General features: G+C 38.9%; 4 protein-coding genes across 6 annotated transcripts; 2 read left to right on the plus strand and 2 right to left on the minus strand.

Moving 5' to 3' along the window:
- The first annotated feature begins 852 nt into the window (after positions 1-852).
- On the plus strand, positions 853-5,752 carry tlr21 (toll-like receptor 21). Of its 2 annotated transcripts, none has more exons than XM_010776711.1 (2): positions 853-940; positions 2,575-5,752. In XM_010776711.1, exon 2 carries the CDS (start codon positions 2,707-2,709, stop codon positions 5,626-5,628), a length of 2,922 nt encoding a protein of 973 aa, XP_010775013.1. In that variant the 5' UTR covers positions 853-940; positions 2,575-2,706; the 3' UTR covers positions 5,629-5,752. The 2 variants fall into 2 exon arrangements, with proteins under 2 accessions (XP_010775013.1, XP_010775014.1); XM_010776712.1 differs by lacking the exon at positions 853-940 and adding an exon at positions 1,019-1,073.
- On the minus strand, positions 5,744-10,856 carry prr19 (proline rich 19). Of its 2 annotated transcripts, none has more exons than XM_010776709.1 (4): positions 10,762-10,856; positions 8,078-9,351; positions 6,952-7,091; positions 5,744-6,828 (listed from the first exon to the last, which is right to left on the minus strand). In XM_010776709.1, the coding sequence occupies exons 2-4, from the start codon at positions 9,336-9,338 to the stop codon at positions 6,235-6,237; spliced, it is 1,995 nt and encodes a 664-aa protein (XP_010775011.1). In that variant the 5' UTR covers positions 9,339-9,351; positions 10,762-10,856; the 3' UTR covers positions 5,744-6,234. The 2 variants fall into 2 exon arrangements, with proteins under 2 accessions (XP_010775011.1, XP_010775012.1); XM_010776710.1 differs by having other exon boundaries at positions 8,078-9,354.
- A 230-nt stretch (positions 10,857-11,086) lies between these two features.
- Positions 11,087-14,842, plus strand: pafah1b3 (platelet-activating factor acetylhydrolase, isoform Ib, gamma subunit). Its single transcript, XM_010776713.1, has 5 exons — positions 11,087-11,499; positions 12,016-12,105; positions 12,222-12,338; positions 12,500-12,622; positions 13,359-14,842. The coding sequence occupies exons 1-5, from the start codon at positions 11,419-11,421 to the stop codon at positions 13,617-13,619; spliced, it is 672 nt and encodes a 223-aa protein (XP_010775015.1). The 5' UTR covers positions 11,087-11,418; the 3' UTR covers positions 13,620-14,842.
- A 2,379-nt stretch (positions 14,843-17,221) lies between these two features.
- On the minus strand, positions 17,222-22,423 carry ceacam1 (CEA cell adhesion molecule 1). Its single transcript, XM_010776714.1, has 8 exons — positions 22,173-22,423; positions 21,402-21,677; positions 20,870-21,121; positions 20,491-20,766; positions 20,122-20,373; positions 19,214-19,501; positions 18,530-18,787; positions 17,222-17,972 (listed from the first exon to the last, which is right to left on the minus strand). Exons 1-8 carry the CDS (start codon positions 22,399-22,401, stop codon positions 17,884-17,886), a joined length of 1,920 nt encoding a protein of 639 aa, XP_010775016.1. The 5' UTR covers positions 22,402-22,423; the 3' UTR covers positions 17,222-17,883.
- Between the last annotated feature and the right edge of the window lie 622 nt (positions 22,424-23,045).

Raw genomic sequence — 23,045 nt, forward strand, 5'->3', positions numbered from 1 at the left:
CAGTGCTCTCCGTCAGCACTCTAGTCTACACTCCTTTCCGACGAGACATACCACGTGAAGACACATGACGCTCGTGTTGTGTTCAAGGAACCTGCCCTTGGCCAGGAAAAACAGGCACTCGCTTGTTTAATTATTTTGCGGTCTAGATTTCTTCTTCTTTTTTGAAGTGAAAAGTTGTCCGTTAGTCGGACTGACGGACGGACGGACCCCCCCCCACCCCCAAAACGAAAACTCTTCGGTTCTCCGCGAATTACACAAGTCACCCAAATCAGCGTTAAAAAAGCGGGAGGCGCCGAAAAGCGACTAATTTGCATCACTGAAAACGAACACCATTTATAGTTTCTTGGAAGTTTTATTTTCATTAGTGAAAGAAAACATGGAAGCAAAATAGACCAAAGTACATGAAAAAACGATATTTTTGCCTGTAATGTCCTTAATCAGGTAAACAGTAACTTTATAATTTTGATTGTTGGCTGCTCATTTAATAACTATTAATTGTACTAGTTTCTTGTCTGCTCTTGTGCGTAGTGAATACTAAAGAAGACCATTGTCTCTGTGTTAGCTGATTTTTTTTGTAGAATACTGTTGAGTATTAAACAATTGCGTGAGGGTATTAAAATAAATTGGTCAGTGAGTCAGAGATGTGCAACTATATTTAACTTTTTGTCTTACATTTTTTTAAAATAAAGGATTATGGGAAGTGCCCTTTTTCTTACTTGAGCACCCTCCCACCAACATGTCTGTGCACGTCCCTGGCTTTCAGTGAGTGGGTGCAGAGGCTGTGTATCTTGAAAAACCTGCTTCTAAAAATATGTAATGTGACAAGACAGTTTCATTGCTACATCTGAACAGATCAGTGACGATTGTTTGCCGTTGCCTGTTTTCAACCTTGTGGCTTATTATGGGCTCTTTAGTGTTGGGAGGCCTGTGAACGAGAAAGGTGAGGTACTTTTAAAAAACATATACTCAATATACTTGTTAATCCAAGTCATACATAGGATGCTGCTACAGGCTCTCTGTTTGCACTTTTTTCTATGCTTTTGTTTTTGGTCTACATCTCTGCACGCTACGAGGTAGGAGTTATGATTATCTCACGCTTCAATCTGGTGTCATATATTTCCAAAAGCTTATCTTGATGGTTTCAGTATTGCTGAATATGTTATTCATATGTTGATCCATCTTTGATTTTCTTCTCGGTTTACTGAACCTTTCACTCTTAGTTCAGAATTATTCTTTAGCTATTTGCCGACTGAACACCAATTATTCTTTAAAGCGATTTCACTGTCGTACAAAACATTTTGTTGTGGTGATGGTTGGGTTTAAGGTGACAGTAAGCTGCTACATACTGTATGGTAGCTGCGTTTCCATGATGTCTCGTGATGCAACGTGATGTGGCTTGTCAGACAGTGACTTCCTGGAGGGGATCTCAGTGTTTCCCACAGGATGTTAACCATGACTTTGACCCTCTACTGTAGTCCAGAGGCCCCTAAAGGAAAATCTATACATTTTAAATTGCATGACTGTAGTGCACTTTGAGAGCAGAATTATAAGTATGAATAACTGTGTACTCTTTTAATCAATTTCTGGTTTGTAATTGTATCTGCTATAAAATATGGAATCATGCAGGTTGGTTGTATAGATGCATACATCTCATATACTTACTTAACTCTGCATATTCAGACATTCACCCAATGTCTGCATACACATTTCAACACATATCTCTGTATTATCCTGTACGTTGTATATACAGTACATAGTTCTTTATTCTTTAGTACTCATTTCTTTATCATACCTCCTTTTCTCATGTTTCCTTGTACAGTTTTTTTTTTTTAAATGTAGAGGAACTTGTCTTAACTATGAAAATAAACACTGAGGTTTAATACATGGTGATTACATTACATGACCCATTTCACTGACTGTGTGCTCTTCATACCTTGACACACCTACAGCGTTGTTCCAGTTGTTGCATTTCCTTGCACTTATTTCCCTTCGCTCGGCAGCTGTCCTTTACTCCATGAGCCTTGTTTCAGCACCAGTCACATACTGAACTTCAGGCCACTCTCCGTCTCCATTTGTCTTGTCTTCTTTGTGCATTTCTTTTTTTTTATCATTAACCATCTGCTTATGCAGGGAAACTGTTGGCAGTGGCACCAGTTGTAGTTTTAAGCTTGTGAAATAAAATCCAATGCAATACCTTGATCAGTAGTTTCTCTCTGATCTCTAGAAGAACGCTTTACAAAAACCTTAGCATTATTATATTCTTTCATAAGTCTCCTCAACTGTCACAAACGAAATGTTATTTTTCTAACATTTTACTCGCCATTTTTCAAAGCTTCTCTGTCAACACTGACATTTAAAGTCAGAGAAGTAGGGAGATTTAGTGAGCGTAAAGGGGTTACTGCTAGTGTCACTTTCTTCTGGTTTTAAAATGTGGCCTAGTTGAATTTATGATTTAAAGAATGAAAATACATATTTAAATCTAAGGACTGCGGTCTGCTTGGAAGCCAAACGCATGATAAAAACATTGGCTGTAAAACATGACAAGTAATCTAAATCCATCTTTTCTTTCCTCAGATTCCTGTACCACCGTCAGTTGATGAACATGAGGCCCTCTCCAGACATGTTCAACATATTATAGGTGCAAAACAAACCAACAAAGAGACTGCCCAAATCATTTAGAGGACAACGTTTCTCTGGACTGGCAAAATGGCGAGTCTAATTTATTGGCTGTTTTCCATTGCATTTGTTCTTGGTGCAGTTCAAATGGCCAGTGGTTACAGCTACAGCAACTGCATTGAAGACGCCTACTGGAAAGGAACCTTTAAATGTTTAAATCGGAAGGAGACGAAGATTACAAATATTACAAAAGACCTGCCATCATCTACCATCAATCTCACCATCTCATTTAATGATCTGGGGGTCATTCCCGACAACAGCTTTGGTCATCTCCAAAAACTTGAGCAACTCCTACTAGTTAATAATGAGATAACGACCATCGGTCAATTTGCTTTCAAGAACCTGATTCATCTCACGTCTCTGAACTTGTCCTTTAACAACATATCAGAGCTTAACCCTGCTGTGTTTAAGGACCTGCACAACCTCACCTTTCTCTCGCTGACAAACAATACATTAAAGCGGCTCCCCGGAGGCATTTTCTCCACTCTTCTCAAACTGGAAACTTTAATCATGAGCCAAAACCATCTGAAAAACTTTTCAGAGGTCGCTGATTCTGTGTCACATTTAGTAAATCTGACTAAAATAGATATTTGCTTCAACCATTTGACCTCTCTCAGCCACTCAAATGTGTCACTACCCAAATCCCTCACTACATTATATTTGTCTAGAAATAATCTGTCTACATTAGGATGTAATCAATCGTTTCTCGAGAACATCAAGGTGCTGGATTTGTCTTACAATCAGAGGCTCCCTACGATGGCTTTTGAAGGAGTGGATTTAAGGCGTGTAAACTATCTGCGTTTGCGTTCAACAAGTGTCAAGGTCAAGGAGTTTTTAAACATCAGCAATATCAATGCAGGTCACGTTGATTTCTCTGACATGGGCCTTGAAAATGACACAGAGTTTTGCATATTGTTAAAGAAAAAAGTGAAATGGATAAAACATTTAGGCCTGGGTAGTAACAAGATTGTGACTCTACCCAAAAAAATTCTTAACCAATGTCCTAACATCACACAGGCTTTGGATCTTTCCCACAATAACCTGAAAAGTATAAGTTGTCTTAACTTTCTCGATAAACAGACAAGGTTAAAAAGTGTCAATTTAGAACACAACCATCTCATCTCCTTGAAATCTTGTAAAAGACAACACATGGGTAATTTAACCAATATAACAGATCTGAGCTATCGCTACAACCGCATCCTATCGGTCAGCTCTTATGCTTTCTATCGAACACCAAATATCAAAATACTAAAGCTCAACATAAACTCAATAGCTTATCTCGATCATAAAGCTCTCATGGGTTTAACAAAGCTGGAGACACTCCGTCTGGATAATAACCTCTTAACTGATTTGTTCAGTGACACCTTTGAAGATACTTTCAACCTGAAAATCCTCAACCTACGCAACAATCGTATCGCTGTCATTTTTAATAGGACCTTCCACAGTTTAAAGAATCTTAACACACTGGACCTGGGAGGAAATAAGATTAGTCATATCGCGCCATCTGGCCTTGATGGACTACAAAGTCTGTCCAAATTCTATCTCGATGGAAACAACCTCCAAACGATTGACACTTCCCTCTATCGTGTATTTCAAGACACGCTAACTGTTCTGGATTTACAGAGTAATCAGTTTCGCTTCCTCATGGAAACCAGTTCACCATTTATGAACCTCAGCAAACTGAAGGATCTGAAACTGGACGGGCAGCGGCCGCATGGCCTCACAGTTTTACCCCAACATTTTTTCCGTGGCCTCCACTCCCTGAAATCTCTGTATCTAACGAACAATAACATCTTCTATCTTCCTCCCGATGCCTTTGATGATCTGACAGGCTTAAGTTTCCTCACGTTAGATAACTGCTGTGTTGGGGTGACACAACTACAGCCAGGAATCTTCAAAAATCTAAGAAATTTGACCCGATTGATTGTTGAAAATATGGGTATTCAGAACTTCACAAAAGAGGTTTTTGGGAATCTCACACAGTTGCGCAAACTGCAGCTCAACCGCAATGTAATGAAGAGCATTCGTGTGGACGCACTAGAAAGTTTACCTAAACTTCAATACCTCGACATACGGAATATTCCTTTAAGCTGCACCTGTAAAAACAGCTTGCTGCAAAACTGGACAGTGCACAACCAAAATACCCAGGTGGTCTATCTCTACAATCTTCCGTGCCCAAACCATGCAAAAAGCAGATTCCACAACTTTGACACCAAAGTTTGTTACATAGATTTGGAAGAGTACTTCTTCCTTAGCACAGCAGTTGTGATCTTCCTGTTCACAGTAACTCCTTTACTTTATGTCAAACTGTACTGGAAAATGAAGTATGGCTACTATGTGTTCATTTCTTGGTTTGGTGAGCAGTGGCGCAGACTCAGAGAGAAGGAGGAAAATTGCAAATATGACGCATTTATTTCCTATAACTCCTCTGATGAACAATGGGTCATGGACCAGTTAATTCCGAACCTGGAGGGCAATGGATCGTCTTTTAAACTTTGTCTACATCACAGGGACTTTGAGCTAGGCCGCAATATTGTGGACAACATTGTCGCTGCTGTATATAGCAGCCGCAAAACTATCTGTGTGGTGAGCAGGAATTTCCTCAAGAGTGAGTGGTGTTCTCTGGAAATCCAACTGGCCAGCTACCGCCTCTTCGATGAGCACCGGGACGTCCTCCTGCTTGTGTTTCTGGAGCAAATCTCTGAGAGGCAGGTGTCGTGCTATCACCGCATGAGGAAAGTCATGTTGAAAAAGACTTATCTGCAGTGGCCTAGCTCAGACTGCACTGACCCGACGCAGGCCCAAGCGCTGTTTTGGAATCAGCTAAGAAGGGCAATAAGGTCCGGGAGCAGAGAAGAAGCAGAGGAAATTAACAATGAAGTTCATGAAGAAGAGGAACCTGGAAATGTGGACACTCACACATCAGATGAAAAATATTCCTTGCTTACTTGAAAATGTTCATTTGTGACTGTTGAGACAAACCTTCCATTAAGCTCAATGCATAATACAATGTGCTGCTGTTTGGAGAGGAACATGAAAATATGGTGGAAATGTGAAGTATGATCCATTGTACTGTAAACTTTTAATCCATACAAGCATTAATCAGAGGTGTCATTTAATTGATGTGCTCAATTTGTTGTATTACACAATTGTGATGTGTTTTATTTAAATGTTGCCCACACAAAATATATCAAAATGCTTTCACAATAGCACATCTGGCAAAGCTTCTTCTATAAGAATTTCCCATTATAACACCAGTGTTAAAGATGATATGTATACAGCTCTGCACATTAAAAAATGTTCCTAAAATGTAAAGAATACATTATTGTGCGTTTGTTTATCTCAGCATAAATGGGACAAATGAATAGAAGAGATAACTCTTGTGATGTTAGCTACTGCTATTACATTTAATACTCTGTTTTTAATTAAAAATAATGCGAGCACACGCAACATATTTTTCGCTCTCAACAAAAAATCTTGATGGTTTGAATTGAGAGCATTTTAAGTTTGTCAAAGAAATGTTCACAGGCTTGTCTTCATGCAGAGCTTCACTCTATATTAGTACAGTCTCATTGGAGGGAAGGTCCACTGCTCAGGGCTCGGGAAAGAAGAGAGGGGGGCTGCTGGGTCTTTGTCTATCATGTGAGATGGAGGATAATGTTTCATGTCAGTGTGGTGGGACCTGAGGGGAGGGCCAGTAGAAGGACGACTGAATTGGCTGTAGGGATGGAAACTCTCTTGAGGATGGTGAGTTTGGGTGGAGAAGGAGGGAGCAAATGAATATCTGTCGGGTTCAAATGGGTCTGGGAAATGCATTAGCTCAGCAGGACGTCGATCTGGCAGCTGAGTTTGATAAGGGAAGAAAGGCTGGATGGTGCTGCTCCTCTCTGCTCTGGTGTTGTCTTTGAAGGTGTTTTCAAAGGAATCAAAAGTAAAATCTTTATTGCTCCTGTTTCTGTTGAAGCTGTCTTCCCACGGCTCAGACTGTGAGGCCTTTTGTCCCCAGCATGAGGGTGGAGAGAACAAATGACTGCTGGCTGTACCTCCAGAGGGCTCAAAGTCCATGCAGAACTGAGGAGCGCAAGAAGGTCTGGTGATGTCATCAAAAATGCTGACAGAAGTCTCCACAGGGCTTGTCAACCAATCAGCTGTCTTTACATACAAATCAGAAAGCATTTTATTCCAGAGTAATATAAATTAAAATGACAAAATATGGGATAACAGTTGACCATATGTTAAGAGAACTAAATTAAGGAAGTTAAGTTAAGGTCTTACCTGTTCCATGTTTCGGTTTGGTTGTGGCCTGGATTTCCAGCTAAAATGTCTACTTCCAGTCGTTCTGAAAGGTGTGGTTTTCCGGGCGTCAAAACATGGCTGATTAGCAGTTTCGGCTTGAAATGCTGCTTTGAACACTTCTAAAAAGGATGAGACAACACTGAAAACCTGCCCACAAACTATAATGTGAACAGTGCTTACCACTGCTTTTATAATACAAGAAATGTGCTAATGTTTATTGTGAATACATTCAGTTCAAGAAGAATACCAGTTTACATTTTATAATAATAAACTCTGTCATAAAAACAATATGAACATTCAACGATGTTTTCACTGCTGTATTCATACTGTGTTCATACTGGCCATGAAGAAATCCCACCAACCCTAAATGTGCTTTTAATGTAATTAATGGGTGAAAAATACATTGTCTCATTCTGTGCATTAATGTTAGTTAATGTCAAGGTAATATAAAGCTTCTTCTATTCTTTATACAAAATGCACTCTTTTTGTAACTTTTCGTCCTCTAAATCTGAGCAAGGAAACACTATCCATAAAGGTAAGACAGTTACTGTTAAAAGATGCTGAGCATGCAGGACAACACAATCACATTCCTGTTCTGAATGATTAACAGAAGGCGGTGATAATAATCTGTGGCCTGTGATGTTGCAACAAAGTCAATAAAAAAGAAGACCGAAAATAAGAAAATATACTGTAGATTTAAACAATTCATGTTTTTAGTTAGCTTTGCAACAGTTTCATAAAGAAATCAATGTATTTAATGCATTTTGTAGGCATAAAGAATGCAGTGTTATTTAAACTCATTTGATAAAAAGTGAACATTTAATAAAAACATAGATTTTTGTTTATAATCAATATTGAGAATACAGAAGTTATTGATACCTATACTAAAATAAGTCAAAATCACATGATACCATGTGAACATGAATAAATGCTCATTTTTGTAGATTAGATTGTGAACCACCATATCTGAATATAACAGTGGCGTAATGATACAGAAAGATGATGAGACATATAGTCAGAATGACGTGTCACTTCAAATCAACCATAACGTTTAAAAAAAAACACATTTCATTTGGTCAGAAGCGTCTAGAATTTGAGAGCCTACCTGGAGGTAGAAGCTCTTCCATCATGGTCGAATCCTGAGGTTGGACTTTCTTTGAGGGATCAGCAGCAAATCTGAGGCATCGCTGCACCTCATGGAGGTTTTCCTGAAGCTGCGATCCGTGGTTGTCCCTTAGAGCTCTCAGCAGGACGTCCCTGCTCTCTGCCACCAGGTCTCTCCTCCTCAGCAGTGGGAACCGCAGAGAGTCAGTCAAACGTGCTGCCACGGCACCGACAGACTGAGACACACAGTCAGGATCTGGTCTTCTGGGCTGTATGTCAGAGATGTCAGCAATGGGGGAGCTGGACAGCTGAAGGGGGCTCGGGCTGACACCATCAGCCTGTGTGTGATGGACAGGAGAGTCCCTGTTCATTGGGGTGTGGTCCAGAGCAGAAATCATGTGTCCTTTTACCTTCCTGTTTAATGTTTTCATAACAGTGGGAGTCAGCTGAGACTCTTTGCCCTCATCAGACACGTCAGGGTTCATCTTATTGCTCTTGACTATCACAACATCGCTGGAGCTGTTTTTCGATGAGGAGATGCTTTTAACACTTTCCAAAGAAAGCTCAAGTTGTGGCTGCGCTCTCTGCCCGGCTGTTATTTCTGATCCCTGACTGATTTGGTTATCTTTCTTCTCGCAATCATCATGGCCTGTTTGTTTTTCCAATGGCAGACTTTCATCATTATCAGCAACCAATAAATCATTAATGGAGGATGGAGAAGGGATTTGAGATGTTGAAAAGGTTAGTGAAGTAGCATTTTTGTTTTCATGTACTTGCTGTCCACTTTTCTTCAGTTTCCTCTGCTCACTTAACAAGCGTTCAATGTCGATAGACTTCACCTCATGGCTGAACAGGCCTTGGTGTCCTATCAGGCGACTGTCCGTTATTATGCTGGGTTCCTGTGCAGCAGGAGTGGTGATTGGAAAAGATGCCGCTCTCCTTGAAGGACAGCGACAGCTACTATGACAGCCGTTCTCGAAATGTGCCGCCATGTCGCTACTGATTTGGCGGCGGCATTGATGATGATGTGATTTGTACGCTAGGACTTCTTTCCCACCACCTCTCATCTGACTTCTGTCCTTGCGGCTCCTACGTCTTTTCATTTTGTTCTGCTCATCTGTTTTACTATGATTTGAACAGTTGCAGTCTGCAGTGAATCTGTTCACTGAGCGAGGGTTTTTATCTGCTGATTTTAGTTGATTGTTGAAAACATTTAAAATCTTTTCTTTGTCCGATGAAGCCCTGCCGCACATGTGGCTCATGCTGCACCAGTTTCTGCTGAAAGATAAGCACAATGAGTCATTTGTAAGACTGTAAAAAACGAGATAAGAGTGCCAGTCCACCTCCGCAGGATGTTGTTGCACCTCAGTGATGCCAACTCTTATAAAGCAAATTACTTATGTTTTAATGACAGTTGCTGGCTAAATCAAAAATGTTGACCCTCTGGACTGTGGCCTGCACATTATCCATACTGAAAAAGCATACCAAATGTATTTTCTTAACACTTTACTGTATGACATGTCTGCAAGATTTGAGTCTCCGCTGTGGATAGTTTAACAGAGACGGACACTAGTTGACATGTACAGTGAAACACTCTTTACATGATCATTCACATAAATATTCACATACAACTTTCGAATGAGGATCCTAATATTGAAGGCGGCCTTTTTTTCCTCTATTCGACTCGAAAAATGTACTGTAAATGATGTAATTTTTAAGCCAATTACAAATAAAAAATCACTAAATTAAACAATATTGAGCCAAGGGAAAAGTATGGTATGCTAAAATGCTCCATTCACAGTATTTTCTTAGCAAAGAAGTTCAATATGTCCCAAATTCACCTGCACCTAAAACAAAATTAGCAATGTAACAAAAGCACCATGGCAACAGCATAATGGCAAATGCTACACTTAGTTGATGTCTACTACAGGCAGTTTGTGCTCTCTGATAATATCCATATAGCAAAATAGAATATTTGTAGTTCAAACCAAGTCAGCCGTACTTTGTTTGCAAACATTAACACATTATCATGTCGTAGTTTTCCAGTTGAAGAGTACAGGGGGTGACAACAGTGCAAATGTAGCGTTTAGCTGGTGATGGTATTTAGATCAACTTTTAATTGATAACAACTGGGAAAGCTGTTGGTTGACCAAAGTCACGAGCGATTGAGTATGACTGTAAATATATTTATATGAACAAGCCAATGCCATACTATACTCTTACATTTATGTTGCAAATAACTTCGAAGCAACTACTTCGTGCGCACTTTCTTTTTTTTGTCAAAAGGGTCTTAACGTTGAAGACTGTTCCAAAAATAATCCAACATGATATGCATTTGCGCTATAACAGTGCTTGCTAAATGAATAAACAGATTACATTAATTACACGTTTCAATATGCAACGGCGCCCCCTGTGGATCCAAATCCCAAACACCTGTTATTTGGATTTAGCCTGATAGCTATGCTAGTAAGCTAGGTGGTTAGCAAACAGGTGAGAGTAAAATCAACCACCAGCTGCACTCTAACTATAATCACACGTGTATGGATTTTAAGTATTTGGCTTTACCTGCTGAAAAACACAATAACTAACCTTAACACTGAGCCCATTCCATCTTATACATACTAAAAATCCTCCTAGAAACATTTGTATACAAACTTTAAATCGATAATATAAAGCGCAGCTTACTGTTAGTCTTATTCTTCCTCTTGTACATTTATCGTTGCTCAGCAACATGTCGTAGCTGTTTCTCTGCGCAGCAGCAACTCTCACGAGCACCATCGAGCAGGGTGAGTTCATTTTCCAACACCAGGGGGTGAACCCGTATTATCTTTTATATTCCTACCAACGTTTACACTTTAGAATTTTCCATTTCTTCAAAAAGTATGATCCTAAATTGAACGCAAAACATATAGTATTAAAAAGGTGTCAAACTATTATCAAAAAAACATAAAAATACACATGTTGTTGCCCATGGACAACAATGGTACTGGCGACTATAGTGAACATTTACTTCCTGAATCTGAATTGGGAGATGACGGTTTTTTGATTTCATGGTAGCCTATGTTCAGTAATATCTTTAAATGTAGCCTTAATATAAAGCTCTGCCTTTTCCCTTTCGCACCGTATAGGTTTGCATAAGGTTGAAAACAATCTGTGTTGCTGTGACCAGTATCTCTCTGTTAAACCACATCTATCTTGGTCTTTCAGCAAGTAGGCTAGCTACCTTTGCTAATTCTTCAAACCTCCTTAGATTTAGCAATTATAGCTGCAGACGTTTGATTAATCGATTAGTTTGTTCGTAACAAAAACACTACGTGACTGCTAGCTAACACAGATAGAGTCATGAGTGCAGAAGACTCAAACCCAGCCGCCACACCCACTCTCCGTGAGGACATCGAGGGAGATGCACGATGGATGTCTTTGGTGTGTGAAATGATGTGATTATGATGACCTTTTTGTTACTTATTCCATGTATTTAACCTAGCTAAAGCATTAATACAACCATGAACTGCCTGGTTTCCCCAGTCTTGTATTGTTGCTAATGTTTACTCTTTGGGAATTACTGTAAAGTACTTATAGTCATTGTTGTGTAGGTCATTTAACACAATAACAACAATGCTGATATATGCGTCTGTAATTAAGCAGTTTTCCCCTTAGATTGTCATAGAAATGTGCACTAGTATTATTCTGTTTGTATTATATATCACGATTGAGCAAGGACCATCTCTAAAAGAGAAGAGATGCTATGTATGAGATTATAGGCAAAAGCCAGTTTCCATCTGCAGTCCATGCTAATTCAAGCTAATGTCTTCCAATTTATAAATACCAAAATATATTTAGAAATGTTGTAACCATTTGTGTGCATTTACTATACATCAAAACACAAATAATAATTTCATAGTTTGTATATATGTTTACTTTCTCTTTTTCTCTTTGTAGCACAACCGCTTTGTTTCTGACAGCAAAGACAAAGAGCCTGATGTCCTGTTTGTTGGAGACTCTCTAATTCAACTCCTGCACCAGTTTGGGGTAAGTCACACCCTTTCCTGTGTCTGGTCCTGTAAAGATAGTTTGATAGCTTGTATTTCTTGTTCTATACTTTCAAACAGTCAAAATTGAACTTCCTTGTTGTGCTTTGTCTGTAGATATGGAGGCAGCTGTTCTCTCCTCTCCATGCCCTCAATTTTGGGGTGGGTGGTGATGCAACACAACATGTGCTGTGGAGACTGAGCAACGGCGAGCTGGATAACATCAGCCCAAAGGTCTATATCCCTGCCAAAAATAGAGAACATGATTGTACTTGTTTATTCACACAGTAGACCCATTGTGCTTTATTTTTTTGCTTGAATCCCATCTCCAGGTATATTGACCCTAAACTATTATGGATGACATTTAAACATTTCTTTCTCTTCTGTTTTTGTAGGTTGTAGTGCTGTGGGTGGGCACTTTCAATTATGCCCATACTCCTGAACAGATCTGTGGAGGCATCATGGCTATTGTCCAAGTCATCAAGAACAAGCTCCCCAATTCCCGCACTGTAGTACTCGTAGGTTTTTTTTGAATGCATTCCTACAGTTGCATGTCCGTTGAAAATGACAAATAAGGTTCATGCGACCATTAGACTGCATAGTGATGCCGACACTTTTAGTTGGATTTAAACTTTGTGTAATTTAGAAACAAAAGACTAATCAACTTTTTGTGAACTTTTTGGATTACGCTACTTGTCACACTTTATTTGAAGGGTTTACTTGTTTGGGGGGAAGGCTAAGATGCAACAACATGTGCTGTATGTTTAGTTGGTCTCTACAGACTATTATAACATAACTTCTGACATGGGTGAGAAACTGTTGACTGATCAAGCCTTATTTTAATTTTGGGAAACAACCCTTAGATGTGAAATGTTTTTTTACATTTATCCATGTATTTCTAGGAATGTTACTAGAATCAGAATCAGAATACCTTTATTAGTCCCACAGAGGAAATAAAAAATTGTTAGAGCAGAAAAGAGCCAAAGACAGCTTAATGTTACCTAAAGCATGCATAAAAACGTATTAAAGATACAAATAATTATATTAAAAAGAGTTACACATCTTACAAAATACACATCCTGTAACAGTTCTGAGGATTTAGCAGTCAAGTATATATTGCACAGTTTTTAACGGCATATATATATATATTGCACATATTGCACATAGTTGATATTTAACAACAAGAGTAGTTATAGTCCGTGTTGTTAGAATAGAAGTGTCCAACATTTAAAGCAACATACATTTGTTTTCCAGGGTTTACTGCCTAGAGGTAAATCGCCAAACCTTCGCCGGGAGCGAAACGCCGCTGTTAACCAGCTGGTGCAAGAGGCCGTGACCTCCCTCCCCCACGCCTCTTTCCTCAACGTGGACCCAGGCTTCGTCCACTCCAACGGCAGCATCTCCCATCAGGACATGTACGATTACCTTCACCTGACCCCCCAGGGCTTCCAGGCTGTGTGCGACCCCCTGCATGCCCATCTCAAGACCATGCTCGAGAAGCCTGCTGAGAACTGAGCAGCCAGGGCACAAAGTCACAGAAGGTGGTCCTCATCCCTGTTTCCAGAGAACAGCACTCCGCTTATTAACACCATCAATGATCAACATACTTAATTATTTGAGCCTCAGAGCTGTACACATTATTAACACATTAAGTCCTCTCCATGGTGGTTGGTGACCACTGTTACAGATTATGGGACCATAGAGTTTTTGTTGTGGTAATGATACAGTCAGAAATGTAACATGCTGTGCTGTAAAGAAACAAAGTATTGCCTTTACTCCCGTTAAACATCTGATCCACGAGCTTTTGATTGTCAAAGTGTTTTCTCATAGTAGAATATTCACATTCCTCTGACACATGGTAAATATGAGTGAACACGATCAGAGCCAGACAGTGAAAGGAAATCTGAATGCTGGAAGACACCGTTATGGATAACTACATCCAGATGTCAATTGGTTGAAATTAAACTTTTAAAAAGATGCAACAACTTTTTACTCCAATGAAGATATGCTATAGGTCAAAACATTAGTTGCTGTTCCTTATTTAAAGCTTTATAACTGGGTTCTCCAGTTTTCACTTAAAACTGTCTAGAGACGTACAAGGCCTAATTTAAGTTAGAATATGGACGGATATAACAAAAAATAAACAATGATAAAATGCATTGCCCATCTGAGGCTACTGGAACAGGAACTAATTGAAACGGGTTGCCAGTATATGTCTGGTTTAAAAGAAATGAGATACAATACTGCCCTTACCAGAAAACTGCTGTCATTTGCCATTTTGGTTCCATGAGTTACATTCATTTGCCAATAGCTTTATTTACTCCATGGTGATGTCTGGTGTCTTTTGTATATGTTCATTTGAATGACCAAATGTTTTTTCATTGACTATAACCATGTTTACTTGCCTTTCACCATGTGATTTGTTGTCTCATTATTGTCTTTGCACCTTTTTTGCTTCACCTATTGTAACATTAACATATTTTGCGATGAGAGGCTGTGTCTTGTTTCAAACATAAATGTATTTAAGTAGGTTGTGAAGTTGTATACATATATCTAAAAATTGCTTGTGCTTCAAGTGTAACCTCAACTGCGACATTATGATCAATCAGATCATTTAAAAAGGCTTTACACTAAAACGCTTCTGAGCCTCTTACGAGGGTTGTGCTACAGGCCTTGAAATTATGCTTCAGGATGTCTGACTGTAAGTGATGAAAGAATGCATTAAATATGAAAAATTGTTTTAGTGTCCGTTACTCATTAATTATATCTGGTTGCTGATACTGGGTAGGATACATTCATGTATTGAAACTAATGTGCAGAGGCCCTGTTATCCTGTTTGGGGTTTTTCCCTTCACTTTAGCTTGTTATAGGTTTTTGTGCATGTAAATGGTCTGCAAAGTCTAAATTCCCAAAGATCCCTCCTGAGAGAGTTTCTCCCCCACACACTCCTCCCACCGGCCTGAAACACCGCCATTTGACTCCTTTGTTTAATTCTGTAACATAATGACATCAATATGTAACACGCGTGCGTCCATTGGCTATCGCTCCAACACATTGTACATGATAGGTTAAGGTGCGAGATATCTCTAAGCTGACCGGCAGCTAACCAATCAGAGCAGACTGGGCTCTGGTTTCAGACAGAGGGTGAAAAGAGGTGCTGCAGCACAGGCAGTATGAGAAAGATAACGAGCTTTTTGAACATTAAAGGATGGAGACATTTCACAGTAGAGACACAGAATACAAATATGAACCTGAAGAAGAGTAATATATCCTCTTTTCTAGCTCACTAACTAGCAGGGTCATTGTGAGTACATCGATGGCCAAAGGGGGTTTTTGTTTTATGTTTTTTTACTTGTTTTTTTCCAGTCTTAAACATTGTTATGAGCAGAGAGCTACACTTCAGTTATTTAAGACTGGTGAACAAGTCTCGTTTTGCCCAAAAGTTTCATCCAACATTAATCACACAATACAATACCAGACCACATACCTTGCCTGGATTATAGCACGCATGATCTACCATGTGACAGTTAGTGGTGCACCCATGGCAGTTTTGTCGACAAGGCTGATAACATCACCCATCATTTTTGATTGATGATTACAAAAGTTTGTACAGCATGAAAAGCCTTATCCAGGAATAAAAAAAATGACAATATGTCCCTGCAGCACAAACCACCAACCAAGTAGGAAGAACATCCTTTTTGAGATTTTTGTTTTGCACATGCTACTAATTCACAGTAACAGTTTAAAACATGTCTATTATGTTCCCCCATCAAGGCTTTACCATGGTATATAAAAAAAAAAAGGCTGGCCCTCTTGGCTATTTTTTGGTAAGATCATGTAATAAGATGACCCAGTAAGTTTTCTTTCAGTGGATATCAGGTCTTTCACTTTCTCACGACAATGAGCCATGACTCAAAACCACAAACAGTTTTTTTTGGCAAAGGTGCATGTTTCCTGTCATTCACAGTCACCCACTGTGAAAGGTGCTGGTAGGGCAAGTTTCAAGCTTCAAATACCTGGCAGGCGTTGAATGTGCCACGGCTATCATTTCAGAAATGAACACCAGCCTTTATAAAGACATGAGACAAACAACATCCCTTGTATTCCCTCACTGGGACTGAAGTTAGTGGACTCATTGTATTGGACTTGCTAAACTACAATATGGGACCAAGACTGTTCTTGTTGTTGGCTCTCACCCTGCTCCTATTTACTGATCACAGCCAAGGTAGTGTATACCTTTTTCAGTATTATACTATTCAATTCATTTTAAAGTATGTTTACATCCTCTGCATTTTATTCTGTGATTTTCAAAGGTATTCCTGAGACACATGAGAAATCCTTGGATGTCAGCAAATTCTCAGATGGTATGTGATTTTGATGTTTAAAACACATTTTCCACAAGTTGTCCATTTGTATGTATTGAATTGTTGTAACTGCATTACTTTATTTCATTCATGTTCATTAATGATCTGTATTTTTTTTATCAATTGTATCGAAGCCTCTATTGTTGGAGAACTACTGACTTCTGCAAATCCAATCGACATCCCAAGACAGCGCAACAGAGCTTGTTACTGTGAAGGTAAAAGCAACATTTGGTGATACAATTTAGCGGGTAACTGTAAACACAGCCTTAGTGGAGTGCATTTCATCCTAACCCATTGTTCTCTTTGTGTATTTGGGGGCGCCCAGGAAAAGAAAGAGAGATGAAGTCCCGCTGCCTTTGTCAGCAGTTTGGCAGACGCAACGGCAGGAATGGAAAATGTGAGTTATAGTTTTAGAGATTTATTAAAAAATAAAGTAAAACAATAAGTGATATCAGTCTTGTATTCAGTATATTCCACTGGCTCGTATGGAAAGGTGATTAGGGACTCTTCAAAAGGGTTGATTAGAGATTTACTAGTGACATTATGTGTTTGTTTTTTTATTATTTGTCTGGATTCTTTCAAACCACAAGGGAAAACATTTTGCCAGAAGAAAAAAAACAAGAATCTGAGGACGTGCAGACGGTTTTCCAAACTGAAGAAGGGCAGGAACACCAGGAACTTGGGTCCCAGTATCCCGATATGAACAACAACAAAGAAGTACTATAAATACCTTATACTGAATTAAAATGTACACATTTATCGCTAACATGCATATTGATTAAAAAAAACAGTTGTAGCTTTTTGACAATGTTTGCGTAACTATAACTTTCTGAATAAGCACAGAGACAATGTATCCTCCTCAATAAAGTCCCAACTAAATTGATTTTGATTGTGTTGATTATTTATTCATTAGGAAAAACATTCTATGAATTAAAGCATGATTCGATTTACATTTACCTTGACCTACTAACAATAATAATAATAATAATACATTACATTTATAAAGTGCTTTTCCTGGTGATCAAAGCGCTTACAAGCAAGTAAAACAAAAATAACAACAAAAGTAGAAAGTGCTAAGCTTGGAGGAATAAGGGCAAGGGGTTAGTTGATTTGGAGTTGAATTTGATATAAAACCCTACACAGTATTAAAATGATTTCCACTTTCAATGCCGGTGTTAATGTATTGCACGTTAACAAATATAAATCTAATAAAAAGAAATATCCAACAACAAAATGTTACTTAATTTAAAGTCAGTCACGCTTTCTAAGTCATCGTTGCCTTTCAAAACAACAAGAAACACAATAACTGATAACATTAAAATCATATCATTGACTATGTACCTTTCCATACATGTTATAATATGACTGTTAGTGTTAAGCCTGTAGAGGGAGCAATTGGACAAAATGTGAAGGACTCAGTTGAACAGCACAGGGAAAGATAAAGCAAACACACCCATCAACATCAGAACGCCTCGGGAATGGAAGTGGAGGGCAGAGGCGTGACCTTAGAGGGAGAAAGGGACGGAAACAACAACAAATAAATCACATGTTGCATTTAGTAAAACGGGAGGTATCTATAATTGGAAAGCACATATTCTGAAGTCATTAAAGGTAGGGTAGATAAGAATGGAGAAACCAGCTCGAGTAAACTAGAATTTGAAAGTACACAACCGAAAAAAATCTGCCCCTTCCTTCAGACTTCCTCACAGAGCCCCTCCTCCAACACACACAAACGCGCACATGACCAATGAGGGCATGAGATAAGTTTGTGCACGAGAAGATGGAAGGCTGGCAGGCGGGTTGGCCATCCAGTTATCTGCTGCGGGCCGAGGCAGATAATTGGACTTGCTTTTTACAGCGCCACGGCTTCCACAGATGAAATATTTGTATATATTTATTGTCTAAGCATTTAATTTATTCGGGATGTTAAGAGCATTCCATGGAATATAACAAAAAGTGTTTCTGAAGTGAATTACCTACCCTACCTTTAATAGCAAAGTTATGGATGTCATACCATACTATAAAGTCAACAAGTGCTCATATGCTCATCATATCACTCACCAATGACATTGAAGGTTTTGTATTGGAACGCTTCGATATTGGTCACAGGATTCCTCGCCCTGCATACGTAGATTCCCTCATTCTCCTTGGTCACAGAGAAAGTGATAACAGGACCGACCTCTACATTCGGTAATAACGGATTGTTAAAGAACCAGTGGAAGTCACAATCCGGCCGAGTTTCAGCGGAGCATGTCAACGACACGGAGCTGCCAACCTTTGCTTTATCTGGACCAGAGATCATCACATTCAGAGGGCCGTCTGCAAACACAGAAACAGAGACTTGGTCAGAATAAGGTACACTAAAAAGGTAGAAAATGTGTTGCCTTGGCACACAATGCTACTTTTTAAAGGTCTACATTTGCATTGTTTAACACTCAAAGTTGTGGCCTGGTAAAGCTGAAAACCAATGTGTAAAAATTACTGTTATAGTAAATAACTATTACCATATTACAATATATTCACTTCTGCATTTTGTTGAATATCCAATCACCAGCTCAATACATTTGCCTAACTTATATAAAGTTCACCCAAACTAGATCACCTGATCATTAAAGATAGCAGCACTCTTTGAAGATGTGATGTTGGCGTTGTTTTCATTATACTATTCTCAAAGATGCAACAATACATTGTCATGCAGCATTTAAAAATAAAATAAATAAGGATTTTCCCAACGGATTTACTCACAGTTCACCAGGAGCACATATGTGGGGCTTTTGTGTTGACCAGCCTTATTGGTAGCGACACACTCATATGTCCCGTCATCAACCCGATTCACTGGAGTGAAGTACAGCATGTTGTTCTTAATGTGGTAGGACACGAAAGGGTTTGCTGTGGAGTTTGTCATGTTGAGGTGCATGTTGTCCTTCATCCAGTAGATCATGTCATAAGGCCCAGAAACGTCACAGGCGAGAATGAAGACATCTGAGTTTATTGGAACTGTGGTGATTCTGATCATCACTGATGTTATTGCCTCTGTGGGAAGAGAACAAAGCAGGAATCAATCAGTATTTCATCAGGTGTACAGTCACATGACATGCATTGAAGAAGTCAAACCCAATAGATAAGATTACATTCTACTTTTAAATGTAGTTTAGCTTTCAAACAGAACAAAAGCAGTTAAGTATATTTAAATATATTATGTTTTTTGGGTTTGTCCCTTTCCTGTAGTGTGTAATATAGGTTAATGTGCATGTAAATGGTCTCCCTTGGACTCCTTTGTTTACTTCCATAACACAGTGACATCACTATGTAACAATTGTGCTTCTAGTGGCTAGCGCTATAAAACACATTGTACGTGATAGGTCAAGGGGTGGGACATCTCTAAGCGGTTGACCAATCACAATAAAGCTGGCCAGTTAACCAATCAGAGCAGACTGGCTCTGGTTTCAGACAGAGGGTGAAAAGAGCTTTACAGCAGTCTTACAGACCTTTTTGAACATTAAAGCATATAAACATGTCACAGTAGAAACACAAAATACAAAGAACCTGGAAATGAGCATTATAGTGGCATAGTAATATTATATGCAAAAAGATATAGATTACAGTATGAAGTTAGGCTTGTAATACAATATGAGATGCTGAGTTTGTCTTACCAATGACTGTGAGCATCTTGGAGTTAGTGCTGTTGTTTTCCGTCACATTATTGTAGGCCACGCAGGTGTATTCTCCACTCATATTGAAAGACAAAGGGTCAGTTGTGAACACAGAAGAATTGGCCACGCTGGAGCCATTGAACCACCAGCTGTAGTGACTCGGAGGCACTGATTTGGCAGAACAGGTAAAGACAGCCGAGTGCCCTTCCTCCGCAAAAGCTGGAGCATCAATCATGGGTGTTTCTGGTCCATCTGCAACAGGAAGAAAGAAAGTAGGCTCTCATGGTACCAACATTTAGAAACTACAAATACTATGAATTAAGATTTAAAAAAGTGACAGTTAATAATTGTCACTTCAGTGTTACTCACAGTTCATAAGAAGCATGTAAGAAGGGCTTGTCTTGTTCCAAAAAAGATTCAGAGCCATACACTGATACAGTCCAGTATCATTGAGTTCAAGCGGGTTGAAAGTGACTATCTTGTTATCCATGTGGAAAACAGTTCTGTTGTCTTCATGCAGAAGCTCACCGTTTTTCATCCAGTAAAAATGCTTAGCAGTTCCAGTCACATTGCACGTTAGTTCATAAAAATGACCTACTATGGCAGGATTCATTGGTGTTTCTATTTGTACATCTTCTATTGGATCTGGTAAGTAAAAAAGCAACAGTTATTTAGGTCTATCCAGAGCCAAATGTCCTGTTTTTGCACAACATATAACAGAACTGTAAAATAGCAGTCCAAGTCTCACCAAAAACAGTGAGCATCTTGTATGCAGTGCTGTTTTTGCCGGTGAGGTTGTTGTAGGCCATGCAGGTGTACATCACACTCGATTCGTCAGTGAGAAGAGATGCGACATACTCAGACGTATTGGACACTACAGAACCATTGAAGAACCATTCATAGGAGCAGGGAGGGTTTGATGAGGCGTAGCAGCTGAATGTGGCATTGTCTCCTCTCTTAGCAGCATTGGGACCCATAATAGTTGGCATTTCTGGTCCATCTAAACACACACACATAACCTTAAAATCACCTTTACTGAAAAAAGAAATCACTCACATGACTGTCAATACCCTATGCAAAGAACTGTGTATGAATACCGAAGTCCACATTTGGATAATCTGACACCAACAAGTGAATGTTTAATTCTTTGGTTACGTTTTCCAGATTAAAACAAATATATATAATCAAAGTGTTTGGTTGAATCTCTCTCTTTTTTATGGATTGAAAAAGCCCAACCATGTTAAAGGGGGATTGGGATAAAATGCATAATGAATACTCACAAAAAACATCCAGCGAGAAGATATGACTGTAGTTCCTACTGAATTGGTTGGATGCTACGCACTGATAGTTCCCATTGTCAGATTTCATGACAGGATCAAAGGTGAGGGTGGTGTTGTCCATTGACAAGTTTCTTCTGTTGTCAGCATACAGTGAGGACCAATTATACATCCAGATAACTGACTCCACACTTCCTTCTGTCTCGCAGGTCAGAGTGAAAGTGTGGTTCTCGATTGGCTGAGCTCCGACAATCTTTATTGACGCCATAGTCACTGGAGCTGTCGAGGGAGAAAAATAAAAAGATGACGGCACTCGAAGAAATGTATGAAACTTTGGCTATATGTTTTAGTGATTTTCATTTGTGCAGTAAATAAACATTGGTTTGAGATTTTGGGAAATATTTGCTTTCTTCCATGAAAACATACCATTCCCCAATATGTTTAGCTTAGCTTAGCTTAGCATAAAGATAAGAAACAGGCAGAAACAGCGAGCCTGGATACATCCAAATTAAAGAATGTGCCTAGTAGCACATCTAAGGCTCTCTGACTACTCATTTGTTTAATTTCTATAAAATAAATATCTTAATTGCTGGTAGTCAAATGGCGTTACCTTTGGCTGGAGATCGGCTAGCTGTTTAGAACTGTTTCGAGTCTAAACTGAGCTAAGTGTCTGCCGGCTGTAGCTTCGTGTTGAACAGACAGAGTGTCAACAATCATGCCAAACAAATTAGCATTTCTACGAAAATGTACTGTTTTTTTTGTACAGTTACTTGCCCAAAACAGTGAGCATCTTGTCTGCACTGCTGTTTTTGCCGGTGATGTTGTTGTAGGCCATGCAGGTGTAAGTCCCACTCATGTCTTCGGTAAGAGGAGGGGAGACATACTCAGATGTGTTGGAAACTAGAGACCCATTGAAAAACCATTTGTAGGAGCTGGGAGGGTTTGATGATGCGTAGCACCTGAAAGGGGCGTTGTCTCCAGGTCCTAAGAAACTTGGTCCCATGATAGTTGGTTTGTGCGGGCCATCTAAACACAGAGATATTACCTTAAAATCACCTTCATAAAGACATTCTTACAACGCAGAACTGTTCATGATCAGAGAGGTCCACTTTCGGTTAACCTGACACCAACAATCTGATGTTGAGGTTATTTCAGTCAGAAAGTTATGATAGATCTACTCTGTAATGCCTCACGTAATTCACAAGTTAATTATTTCTTACATTAATTTCTATTTTAAACGGCAGTATTACAGTGTTTTGGATGGGTCACTTCTTTGGTTCTGGTTGAATCACATTTTCACTATGTTTGTGACAGGTCCAAAAAGTATGGAGCTATTTCAGGGTCATTAGTTTTGATCATTCAAAAAAATACAATTTATTTGAAAGTCCAAGTTTTCATCCTGAACTTTGAAAAATACAATGTTGTATTCAAAACAAAAAAAAGTATTTGAAATACTTTTTCAGGTTGAAAATTATTTTTGATTCAGTTCAGCAAATTTTTTAAATAAAAATATTTATTTTCATATTTCACTTTTATTCATATTTTCATATTTGAATACTTGTTTTTTTCAGTTTCAGATTTTACGTTTTCAGATTCAAAACAATAAATTTTTCAGTTTCAAATCTTTTTTTTTCAGGTTTCAATCTT

Source organism: Notothenia coriiceps, unplaced genomic scaffold (genome assembly GCF_000735185.1).
Source record: "Notothenia coriiceps isolate Sejong01 unplaced genomic scaffold, NC01 NC01_scaffold00017261, whole genome shotgun sequence".
Lineage (NCBI taxonomy): Eukaryota > Metazoa > Chordata > Actinopteri > Perciformes > Nototheniidae > Notothenia > Notothenia coriiceps.

What these genes read in the sequence shown, in the direction of transcription:
- ceacam1 (XM_010776714.1), bottom strand. Translation starts at nt 22,401, where the DNA reads ATGGGACCAAGTTTCTTAGGACCTGGAGACAACGCCCCTTTCAGGTGC. An exon ending in CTTCTCGCTGGATGTTTTTT is followed by an intron (nt 21,122 to 21,401) that starts GTGAGTATTCAT and finishes GTGTGTGTTTAG; the next exon opens with ATGGACCAGAAATGCCAACT. An exon ending in TTACATGCTTCTTATGAACT is followed by an intron (nt 20,374 to 20,490) that starts GTGAGTAACACT and finishes TTCCTGTTGCAG; the next exon opens with ATGGACCAGAAACACCCATG.
- tlr21 (XM_010776711.1), top strand. Translation starts at nt 2,707, where the DNA reads ATGGCGAGTCTAATTTATTGGCTGTTTTCCATTGCATTTGTTCTTGGT.
- prr19 (XM_010776709.1), bottom strand. Translation starts at nt 9,338, where the DNA reads ATGAGCCACATGTGCGGCAGGGCTTCATCGGACAAAGAAAAGATTTTA. An exon ending in GGAAGAGCTTCTACCTCCAG is followed by an intron (nt 7,092 to 8,077) that starts GTAGGCTCTCAA and finishes CATCCTTTTTAG; the next exon opens with AAGTGTTCAAAGCAGCATTT. An exon ending in CAAACCGAAACATGGAACAG is followed by an intron (nt 6,829 to 6,951) that starts GTAAGACCTTAA and finishes TTGTATGTAAAG; the next exon opens with ACAGCTGATTGGTTGACAAG.
- pafah1b3 (XM_010776713.1), top strand. Translation starts at nt 11,419, where the DNA reads ATGAGTGCAGAAGACTCAAACCCAGCCGCCACACCCACTCTCCGTGAG. An exon ending in AACTCCTGCACCAGTTTGGG is followed by an intron (nt 12,106 to 12,221) that starts GTAAGTCACACC and finishes CTTTGTCTGTAG; the next exon opens with ATATGGAGGCAGCTGTTCTC. An exon ending in TGGATAACATCAGCCCAAAG is followed by an intron (nt 12,339 to 12,499) that starts GTCTATATCCCT and finishes CTGTTTTTGTAG; the next exon opens with GTTGTAGTGCTGTGGGTGGG.